General features: G+C 45.3%; 1 protein-coding gene across 1 annotated transcript in view; it reads right to left on the reverse strand.

The window, feature by feature from the left end:
• IRAK2 (interleukin 1 receptor associated kinase 2) overlaps positions 1–12129 on the reverse strand; it is a 60944-nt gene that overhangs the window by 20694 nt on the left and 28121 nt on the right. The window contains exons 3-7 of the mRNA XM_070433652.1: positions 11422–11568; positions 5044–5135; positions 2820–3014; positions 2670–2734; positions 863–977 (exon numbers count right to left, since the gene is read on the reverse strand). Coding sequence (XP_070289753.1) covers positions 863–977; positions 2670–2734; positions 2820–3014; positions 5044–5135; positions 11422–11568 — 614 coding nt within the window. The remainder of the gene's footprint in view (positions 1–862; positions 978–2669; positions 2735–2819; positions 3015–5043; positions 5136–11421; positions 11569–12129) is intronic.

Genomic DNA, 12129 nt, shown 5'->3' on the forward strand with positions numbered 1-12129 from the left:
GCAGTTGAGCGTTGACCTATGAAACAGGAGGTCACGGTTCAGTTTCTGGTCAGGGCACATGCCTGGATTGTACGCTTAATTCCTAGTGTGGGGTGTACAGGAGGCAGCCAATCAATGATTCTCTCATCTTGATGTTTCTATCTCTCTCCCTTCCTCTCTGAAATCAATAAAAATCGATTTTAAATAAATAAAATAAAATTGTGATTTCATCACTTCTCAGCCTTTTGGCTAAGATCAAGTGATAAAACTGTAATTTTTGTTGTTGTGTTAATCAATCCTCACCCAAGAATACTTTTTCCATTGATCTTTAGAGAGAGTGGAAGGGAGAGGAAGAGACAAAGAGAGAGAAACATCGCTGTGAGAGAGACACATTGGTTGCTTCCCACATGCGCCCCAACCAGGGATTGAGCCTACAGCTGAGATACATGCCCTTGACCAGAATCAAACCACGACCCTTCAGTCTGTGGGCTGACACTCTAACCACTGAGCAAACCAGCTAGGGCTAAAATTGAAATTTTAATAAGTATTTATTTTGAAATAAAATTTTGCCTCCACTTTCCCATACTTTGTATCTTTTAATTATTTTTCTTGTCCTATTGCATTGGCTATCACCTCCAGAACAAGTTGAATAAATTTAGTGCTATGGGATACTTTATCTTGCTCTTGACTTAAATGAAATGCCTGTTGTCAAATAGAATTTTTATAGGATTTTACCTGAAGATGTTTAGCCAGATCTTATGCATCCTGGACCAACTTCTCTTAAAGGGCCTCTCTCTCTCAGGACTCTTATGTGTCCTTAACCACCGATTCTCTAACTGGGTACTGCCTGGTTCTGTTCTCTGACCATGACCCAGCCTCTTACCTGGCACCGGAGTCTGTCTTGTAAAGAACCATTTGCCATGTAGGGGTAGATCAAGCTGTAAAACTGTTTTCCAGTGCAGACGCCCAGCAGAGGTAAGACATTGGGGTGGCAGCATCTGAAATCGGGCATTAGTGCAGAGGCGAGGAGTCAGACAGAAAGAGTAATCAAAGACTGCTCCAAGTCCTCACCTCCCACACCTCTTATGCCCTCTCCACTGCCCTGAGGGCCCAGCACCAGAGTAGAAAGATGAAAACTGTGTGCCTTCAAGGAGCTGGAAGCCAAGTTGCTTGAACTTATCCTGCCTCCCTGCTCTGCAGCATATGACACCTTAACCACTCCGTCTTCTGGAAGCAGAGGCTTAGAGACTAAGGAACTTGCCAAGGTCATAGCTAGCAAGCAGTGAAGCCAGGATAAGATTGCAAGTCTACTTGACTCCCAGGACTGGAGCTCTTCCCCAAAATCCTCTTCCGCTGAGTCTAAGTCACCCATTCCTTCTGTCTCCTCCTATTCTTGGCCGTTTTCCCTAAGACCCTCCTCTTTCACCTCCTTCTGAAACCTGAGTCTCCCAGGCAGGGCTCAGCATCTTGTATTATAAGTTGCTCCTCTAGGGCAGTGGCTCTCAACCTTCTGGCCCTTTAAATACAGTTCCTCATGTTGTGACCCAACCATAAAATTATTTTCGTTGCTACTTCATAACTGCAATGTTGCTACTGTTATGAATCGTAATGTAAATACCTGATATGCAGGATGGTCTTAGGCGACCCCTGTGAAAGGGTCGTTCGACCACCAAAGGAGTCTCGACCCACAGGTTGAGAACCGCTGCTCTAGGTATATCCTGCCTCTGTATCTCCATACTCTAGGTGAACAATCTAAACTCGTCAAGTCCCAAACCCACTTCTCCACCCATAGTTATTACCTTAGCAAAGGGCACCACCATCCAATTTCCTAGAAACTCTCTTACTGCCCCCATCTAATTATTATGGACAATGAAATTTGAATTTTTTATACTTATGTCATGAAATAGTCTTTTTATTTTTTTCAAACCATTCTTAGCTCTCGGGCCATACAGCACAGGCAGGGCCAGATTTAGCTTATGGGTCATCATTTGCCAGATCCTGCTCTAGATCTGGATTTTAAGATGGATTCACTCTTAGAATTGGAATCAGTAAGTCCCTGCCCATCTCAAAAAAATGATAGGTCCAGCCAGTGTGATTCAGTGGTTGAGGGTCAACCTATGAACCAGGAAATCACAGCTCAATTCCTGGTTGGGGTTGCAGGCTGTATCCCAGTAGGGGGCGTGCAGGAGGCAGTGATTGATGATTCTCTCTCATCATTGATGCTTCTATCTCTCTATCCCTCTATCTTCCTCTCTGAAATCAATAAACAAAACAAAAAAACAAAACACATATTTTTTTAAAAGAGAGATAAAAATGGCTTTCTTTCCCCCTGGATGAAAGGAGTTGGGCCAAGTGAGCCAAGGTTCTTTTATAATTCTAATCTATACTTATAGCTGTTAAACAGAAAAAGCATGGACTATGGTGCCAGAGCAACCTAGGTTCAAATTCTGGCCCTGTCACCTACTTGCTGTGTGATCTTGGACAAGACACTTAACCTCTTTGTGCCTCAATTTGCCCGTATGTAAAATACTGTGCTAATAGCAGCTACATCACAGGGTTCTTGTGAGGATAAAATGAATTTGTACACACAGAGTGCTGAAAGCATGCCTGCCACATAGGAAGCACTAGGTAAGGATTAGCTGTCATCATTCTTAAACAAAGTTTAATAATTCTCCATAGGGGAGGCTTACCTATGACAAATTCGTATCTCTGCTTGGAAGAAATTTTCAATTGATCCTGGACCTGAGCAGGCCATCTGTGGGAAAAGACACCGAAACATTAAAATCCTGCCTCACCCAGGCAGCTGCCCCCAACACACACACTACAAACCAAGTGCTTACCTCTCTGAGCTTCTTAAAGACAAATGGTATGCCCTGCCTTTGTCCTCTGTAGATGTCAGCAAAGGTCCCCTCACTGATTTTGTGGGTTTGGTTGAAATTATCGGTTGCCTGAACCACATCCACCTCATTCCAGAAAAGGCTGTCTACAGCCAGGCTCAGAAGGGTTTCTTGCTTAGGAATGGAGGTGCTGACATCCTGGGGATTTAGAGAAGAGAAGGAGATTAACATAGAAAATATTATTTTCCCTACTATCTCAGGGATCTTAGAACACCAGAGCTGAAGGGATAGAGAGGATCATCTTATCCAGTGAGGAGAAATGATAAAAAAGGGACATGAGTCCTGCAGCTCAGTTGAAGTGCCTTCCTCTACACCAAAAGGTTGGGGGTTCGATTCCTGGTCAGGGCACATACCTAGGTTGTGGATTCGATCCCATCGGGAAGCATAGGGAAGGCAACTGATCAATGTTTCTCTCTCACAACGATGTTTCTCTATCTCTCTCAAAATCAATAAAAACATATCCTCAGGTGAGGATTTAAAAAAAAAAAGACATGAATAGGACCAGCTCAAATCCAAGCTCGGGCACTACTTTGCTCTGTGACCTTGGACAAGTTACTTAACCTCTATGAGCTTTAACTGCATCAGCAAAAGTGAACATAACAATCCTTGTACCCTGGAGAGAAATGTTGAAGATTAACTAAAATGTGAATATTGCTAGCAAATGGTTGATGGTTGCTTTTTGTTTGTTTTTCAATTTACAAAGGTAGCACCAAGGGCGTCAAAGAGCTGAGGTGAGATCACACAGCTGGTCAATGGCCAAGCTGGTTCCCTGGTCCTATACTTGGCACATGTGCTGGGAAGCAGGATATAGGTTCACATAACCAAAGACGCTTCTGTCATCAGAGCTTCGACACTGCTTGTGTGGGTAAGCCTATGAAAAGCAGCTCTGCTTCAACTATTTCCCTTCTTAAAAATAGGTCTGCAGCCCTGATCGGTTTGGCTCAGTGGATAGAGCGTCAGCCTGCAGACTGAAGGGTCCCGGGTTCGATTCCGATCAAGGGCATGTACCTTGGTTGCGGGCGCATCCCCAGTAGGGGGCATGCAGGAGGCAGCTGATGGATCTTTCTCTCTGATCGATGTTTCTAACTCTATCCCTCTCCCTTCCTCTCTGTAAAAAAACAATAAAATATATTTAAAAAATAGAATAAAATAAAAAAAATTTTAAATCAATGAAATATATTTTTTTAAAAAATAGGTGTGCATAAACTTATATTTTTACACTTTTTATGCTCTTTTAAACAGTTTTAGAAAATTAGTGGTGGTGCTGGGAATCCCATTATCCACTTAACTGCTATTCAAGTGTAGTGAGTTTCTTGCAGACTAGATATATAGGAATTTATTTCACAAACTAGAATCATGGTGCACACATTATTTTGATATTTGGTGTTTTCACTTAACATTACACTATGATCATTCTCCCAAGTTATCATCTTTGGGCATGATTAATTTTCAAAGAAAACTAAAACCCTGTCTAAGTGAGTCTGTGTTTTGGCACAGCTTCATGAATCAGCCCTGCAGTGCTAGCTGCTTCACCAGGCACCCTGCCCACACACTTTTAGGGGCCAATGAATATGTTTTAATTTCCTGTAAAATCAGAAGAACAAAAACAAACTTTTAAAGTCAGAGAAAATGTTTTCGTTTTTAATCTAGCTTGAATTATACTCACTTTTATATCAATGGAATTATAAAATATAAATTATTTTTAATGAAAGAAAGGGCCCGTGAAGGCACAAGTGCCTAAGACCCATGAAACTCATATGTGGCCTGGACCCAAGTCATTGAAAATTCAGAATAACACAAACATATTTTGGGTTGGAAAAAAAAAAAAACTGGACGGGAGGCAGTTTGTAAGCAAATACTACTACAACCAATATATTTATGTATAAATGAGACCTGCCAATTATCAGGTCTCATTTATGCACAAATAATGGAAAAGCTCATTAAAAATGCTTATTCACTAGTGCATGATCCCCCTCACCCCCAACCCCATCCCAGTTGTATTGACTGTCAGTACTTACACCTTAAAAGCTCAGAGTAATTCAATTGGTCTCCTTCCCCCCGCCCCTCACCCCACTCTAACCCCCAAACTGGTCTCAGGGAATAAATGCACTGCTGTTCTGAGAAAGAGTGCCACAAATGGGGATATGGCTTTCAGATGGGGATTTACCTTTGAATCAGATGAAGCAGGAAGGTCAGTGTTTAAGGAGGGAGGTGCATCTTCAGGAGGAGGCAGGAGGCTGGCTCTGGCTGGAGCAGGCCCTGGAAAGAAGGAACTGTGGGTCAGAAAGTGCCCCCACCCCCAGGAAAGAGGGAGGGGCCCCTGTCAGCCCCCAGGCCAAACCAGGCTCTGATTGTTGTCAATAAAGACAGCTATTATTTCCTGACACCCCCAGGCACCAGACTACACCATCCTCATGCCGCACCTAAATGAATCCTTAGGACAACCCTATGATTGGTCCCCATTGGGCAGGTGGAGAAACAGAGGCACTGGAGGTGGCCACTTACTCAGGGCCACACAGTAAGTGGCAGAGCCAGCCTTCAAATGGAGTATCACCTGTGTGACATCTAATCCCTACACTGTCACACCTCCCACACAAGGATCCGAGAACACAGGACAATTAGCTACGACGCCTGCCTTCCAGAAACCTCCGCCATGGCAGGAATGGCCATACGAGCCTCTGAGTCAGAGCAGGAGAGGCTGGCCGTAGCAGGTTGGGGGATCAAGGAGGGTTTCACAGAGGAAGGAGCATTTGACCTGGGCTTGAGAGATGGGGAAACGTTTCTGAAAAGTGGGTACGAGGTGGGAGGGCATAGAGGCAGTGCAACTGGACTGTGTGGAGGGAAAGTCCAGGCATGCGGTAAATATTCCAGGCACTTAATCAGTAAACATTGACATCAGCAACAGCTCTAAATGCCTCACTGTTTTAACTCATTTAACGCTCACAACAATCCTGGGAGATAGGTACCATTATCATCTACTCCTTACAGATGCTGGAAATGAGGCCTCTGAGTAACTGGGGGCCGCCCTTCCAAGGAAACCTGGCCTTGACCCCAGGGGGGCAGGTCAAATTCACCTGCTTCCCGTATTTCTGGTTGACGATACCAGGAAAGGAATGATTAATCTGGACTTTTGGCCATAAAGTAATGCAGAAGACTGAAAACAGAACCCAGGTGAAACGACAATGAGCCTCGCTAAACTATTAACCTGGGCAGCTGATACAACTTATCTGATACAAAGCCTGAGGCTCTTTCATCCCCACAGAGCCCAACAGGAGGCCACCCTAAGCCTCTCCCCTGGGTCTGCTACGGCTTCCAGAGTTGTCAGGGCTTTTTTTGTTTTTGTTTTTGTTTTCCACATTTTCCAGTATTGGCTATATTTGAAAGAACGACACTTGAGAAGGTACCATATTTGCACACTCATAATGCATCAGAGAACCCCAAAATGGGACACTACAAATACACACACCACACACCACACACACACACACACACACACACCAGTCCATCAGTGCACTATTTGAAAGAACGACACTTGAGAAGGTACCATATTTGCACACTCATAATGCATTAGAGAACCCCAAAATGGGACACTACAAATACACACACCACACACACACCACACACACACACACACACACACACACACACACACACCAGTCCATCAGTGCACTATAACCGTAAACTAAGCTTTGGGGTAAGAGCTTATAGCTCAGACACTGAAGTAAACCTTTGGCAAATACACAGATTAATTAATCCAGGTTGAAAACAAAAAAACAATACCAGCTATGTGCTGCAGACCAGCTGCTGGCAGCACAACTGATGAGAGCGCTTGCGCTGCTGCTTACCTACATCTAACCCCCATCTGCACCCAGGCCAAGCTTCCCACTGGCTCCCCTCTCCCCGCAAGTGAAGAGGGGAGACTAAGAGGAGACCCAAGACTCTGATGGCTGGGAACTCTGGTCTCCCCAAGGACACCCCTGAGCCTGCCTTAGACTTCAAGCAGGACACTCCCTCCCAACCTTCCCACCCCGGCCTTGCCCAGCACTTCCACATCTTTTCCCAGGCATTTGTCCTATGAAAACCCTTGTGTTCATCTTGGCTTCTACTCCTCAGGTGGCCTGGAATACAGGTGCCCACTGGCCAGCAGTGCAGGGCTCCTGCCTTGCAGAAAGGCTCCCTCCCACTGCTGCTCCTGTGATGAAGTCTCCGCTCTTGCCTTGTCTTGTCTTGGCCTCTGCCAGTACCCTTGGCCTGTCACATTCACTCCTCTCCTAGATGCTGGCCCTGCCTCTGTGCTGCCTCACTGAGTTACTTGATGTTTTTCTTCCAATCCACTTTAATTCACATACTGGACTATTCATTTAGCCTTGAAATCCCTAGCTCTTTGTGCATGTGTATATATACTTTTTCCAGCATCCATGTTCTCATGTACCACTGGGTACAAGCTCCACATTCTGGGAACTGCTGCTCCAGCCCAACTCGATCTCCCTCCTGCTTCTTTCCCCTCTCCCTGACCCAGCGCTGGCCTCTGAGCAGAGCTACACCCATAGTCCCTTGTCCTCTTCCTTTGCCCTGTGACTCCAAGGTCAGCACTGGCCTCACACAGCCAGAATTTTCTGGTCTGACTTGATGCCTGGGGTTCACTCTGGGGGCTGCACCAGGTCTCTTGGGTTGGGGGGGGGGGGTCACTGAGGTCCACTCTTGTGACCTATGAGGAGAGGCTGAGTCTATGTATCCCTCTGGTTTTGTAAATAAACAGGAATGGGATTTGGGCCACTACTACAAGGCTGACACACCAGATAAGGACTAGCCCTTGCTTTGTAAATGCTCATGGAAGGACTGGGTCAGGGAAGACACTGGGCTACATAAATGTCATTTCAAAAACACTAAGAGTTAACCTTTAATGTGCCAAAACATTTACCAAAAAAACCCAAAAACACAACAACAAACATTTCCTATGAAAATCTTTCTAGAATGTCTGCTTTCCCAAACCGAATGCAGCAAATCCCGTCCTGCTATGTGGCACCATTGTGGGCCTGAGTATAGAACACACGGCAGTGCTGGCATTTGGGGTCTTCTGTCCCCTGCCCTGTGGCTGGCAGGGGTCTGCCTCTGCAGCCTCCCTGTCTCCTTTCTGTTTATCAGACAGAACTGGGCTCAAGTCCTGCCTCTAACATGACTAACGAGTTGAACTTGGTGAGTTGCGCTTCACTTCTTCAGCTTCCTCAAATGTAAAAAGAGCAATAACAGACCATTCCTATGGAGTTCTTGTCCAGATTCAAAGGTATGACAGTTTTAAAGCACAAAGATCAGTCTCTGTCTGCTATGTATGTATGGAGCACCACGGCTGGTAAAACTGTGTAGAATAAGAGTAAATAAATTCTTATTGACAGCCCAGTGGCCTCTCCCACAGCAAAGGCTTTTTGAGTTATTTCAGCTACTCAGAATCCTTTTATCTGGATTCTGGCTTTGAGAATTTGTTTAACCAAGTGCTCAGAACGTGTCTGTGGCTCACCTACTCAAGTATTTCCCTCTTCCACGTATCTCCCTCACTTCCTCCTCACCTACTGCAAGGGGGTTAGTATATACAGGGGTTAAGAGGTGGGCTCTGGCCCTGGACGGTGTGGCTCAGGTGGTTAGAGTGTCTTCCTGCAGGTGGCAGGTTGGATCCCCTGGTTGAGGCATAGGGATCCTCTCTCTAAAATATCAAAATTTTTTTAATTAAAAAAAAACAAAAGTGGGCTCTGGGCAACTCACCTGAGCTGAATCCTGATCCCACCACTCATTCAGCCAGAAGCTCTGGCAGGTTATGCATCCTTCCCCAGTTACCACGGTGCGGGGTGGGAGCAACAGGGGCCCTCACCTCCCTGGCTGTCAGTGTGACTCACCAGGCAGTACCTAGAACAGAGATTCTCAACCTGTGGGTCGAGACCCCTTTGGGGGTTGAACGACCCTTTCACAGGGGTTGCCTAAGACCATTGGAAAACACATATATAATTACATATTGTTTTTGTGATTAATCACTATGCTTTAATTATGTTCAATTTGTAACAATGAAATTGGGGGTCACCACAACATGAGGAACTGTATTAAAGGGTCACGGCATTAGGAGGGTTGAGAACCACTGACCTAGAACCTCCCGGCCGGTGTCTCCTGCACGTAGGCAGTCTTTGTTCCCACTTACCATACCCTCCCCAGCCTTCGCTGCCTCCGAATTCTCCATTCCTACAAGATAATCAGCCTAAACTTTGGGGCCCAAAGGAAGTTTGGGGCTTTCCCAAGAGAGGACAAGCTTTGGGTTATTTGATGATTACTCTCTTATTTTCAGTTTGGGCAAAGATAAACAATCAACTTCCTGTCTCTGTCTATAGATTGTATTTATCATCTCCACCAGCCAGGGCACATGTGCGTCTGAGGGCCATTCGAGAAACTGAAGGGTGCAGACGCTGGCAGAAACATGTCATGCTTGTGTTTGCAGTCACCTAGATAAGGAACAACCGGAGTGGCTACACCTGTCACCTCCTCCATCCTGACCAGCCCTCCCCTAGAATTTCGTTATTTTATTACCATGTTTCCCATTGACCATCAACCAGTATCACATTCACTTTATGACTATTTCCCCTTATCTTTAATTGCTGATCAAAGTTCTGCACTCTTTTTTTTTTTTTTCCCCCTTTAGCTACAGGAAATAACTCAGACTCCTTGGCCTAGAATTAATTTTCCAGACTTGAACTATCTGGGGTGTCTGGAATGTTTCTAACATTGATGAACATTTTAAAAAAATTTTTTTTAGCCCTAGCCGGTTTGACTTAGTGGAAAGAATGTTGGCCTGCAGACTGAAAGGTCCCGGGTTCGATTCTGGTCCAGGGCACATACCTCAGTTGCAGGCTCCTCCCTGGCCCAGGCCCTGTCTGGGGCTCCTGTAGGAGGCAACTAATCAATGTGTTTCTCTAATATCAATATTTCTCTCTGTCTTTCCCTCTCTCTTCCACTCTCTAAAAATCAATAGAAAAATATCCTCAGGTGAAGACTAAAAAAAATAAAAAATAATAAAATAATTTTTTAAAAACTTTGATTTTTGAGAGAAGGGAGAGGGAGAAACATAAATGTGATCAGCTGCCTCCTACACGCCCCCCTACCAGGGATGGAGCCCACAACCCAGGCCTGTGCCCTGACCAGGAATCAAACCGGTAACTGACTGTGCCCTGGATGAGCCCAACCGAGCCACATCAGCCAGGGTGACATCAGCTAATATTTAATGAGCACTTACATGGGGCAAACCTGTTGTGTACGATTCCTTACCACAACATGATGATGTAGGTATTATTATTATGCCCATGTTATAGATGATAACACTGAGGCACAGAGAGGCTAAATAATTCTGTTAGAAAGTGGCAAAGTTGGAATTCAAATGCGGGTCTGTCTAATGCAAAAGCCTATGCATGCTCCTCTCAGTCCATGCTGCCCTTGGCTTCAGGATCCGCATTAGTGAACTGAGGCTTCATGGGTTTGGGATCTTTGGCTCACATTCGGGAGGCTGCAGGAGAAAGGAAGGGAGGCTGGACTCCAGGGGAGAGATGGTGACAATGGAGATGTGGGCATGAGTAGCAATTCCCCTCAGGGAAGTTATAGCTGAGTCCTGCCATCATGGGGTAAACTGTCCCTGAGCCCTTTCCTGGGCTTTTTTTTTTTTTCTTTAGCTATAGGAAATAACTCGGAATGGAGACAAATCTGAAGTGGTTTGAAAGGCTTCGGGATAGCAGTGTGTGCAGAGGTTAGGGACACAAGTGTTCAAATGACACTGCTCAGATGCTACTTCCTACTCATGTGACCGTTGGCAAATCACTTTCCTCTCGGTGCTTCAGGTGCCATAGAACAAAGCAAAAGATCTGTGACTGGCAAAGAGGACCCGGTGGCGGGGCATGTAGCGCCCACCACATGGCTGTGAAGTCCAGGCCCGGGCCTGTGGAACACAGACAGAGAAGTCACTAGGCTCCGAATCCTGGAGCCGGCGTGCAGGGCCAGTCCGTGCGGGGGGGCGTGGGAAACCACAGGTAAGATACTTGGGCCCCATGCACATGACCCTGGTGGGCTGTTTAATGTTCTGCACTCACAGTTTCTCATCGGTGGAATGGAGACAATCACCAAGCTCACAGCTAAGAAGGATTAAATAAGTTAACATCATTGCAGTGCTTAGAAAAGTGTCTGGCACACAGCCCTCATTCACTGAGTTCTTTCTTTCCATAAAAATGGTAAAAAACGGTATATTCTTTTATTATCTGACTTTTTTTTTTATTTAATATATTGTAAGCATGTTTCCATGTATGCATACATATCCGAATCATTGTTAACAGCACTGTTATGTTAATACTGTTAACAGTATTATGTTAGGCTAACATATGATTGCAATGACCTGCCATTAATTTTACCATTCCCACTGTTGTTTCTAATTTTCTGCCATTATATACTGAGCTGAATATCCTTATAGATAAATCATTTCCTTAAGTATTCTTTAAATTTAAAAATTTAACTTAATTAAAAATACCTGGGTCGGGAAGGGTAGCTGGCCTCACGGGCTGCCCCTTTTTCTGTTCATCCTCCGTGTTTCTTACAGAAGCTGCCCAGGGCCTTCCTGGCTTCTCGGCACCCGGGAAGTCTGGGACAGAAGGCCTGATTTCAGGAACTGGTTTCCCTGAAACAAGGTGGAAGGGAAGAAAGGTGTTATCATCCAGTGAAGTGGGACAGCCATCGGAGGCTGGTCTAGTCCAGGTTCTGCCTCGAAAGCACAGTGTGCCCCAGCGAGTTCTCTCCCTCGGAGCCTCGGACGCTCTGTCTGTAAAATGTAGTGGTTGGTCAGGACAATCTCCTGTGATCGCTCCAGCTCTGACATTCTGAGTCAGAACACCTGGTTTCTAATCCTACTAGCTGTGCCCTGGCCAGGTGGCTCAGTTGGTTGGGGTGTCATCCTATACACCAAAAGGTTTCGGGCTCGATTCCCGGTCAGGGCACATACCACAGTTTCGGGTTTGATCCCCAGTCAGGGTGCATTCCAGAGGCAACTCATCGATGTTTCTCTCCCACATCAATGTTTCTCTCTCTCTCTCTCTCCCTTCCTTTCTCTAAAATAAATAAACATATCCTCAGGTGAGGATTTAAAAAAAATGTAATCCTACTAGTTGTGTGACAGACAAGTCACTTTTTAAAAAAAAAAATACGTTTTTATTGATTTTTAGAGAGAGAGGAAAGGAGAGGG

The sequence above is a fragment of the Myotis yumanensis genome, unplaced genomic scaffold (genome assembly GCF_028538775.1).
Source record: "Myotis yumanensis isolate MYYU_CA2020_CCGP unplaced genomic scaffold, mMyoYum1.0.hap1 SCAF_14, whole genome shotgun sequence".
NCBI classification, from domain to species: domain Eukaryota; kingdom Metazoa; phylum Chordata; class Mammalia; order Chiroptera; family Vespertilionidae; genus Myotis; species Myotis yumanensis.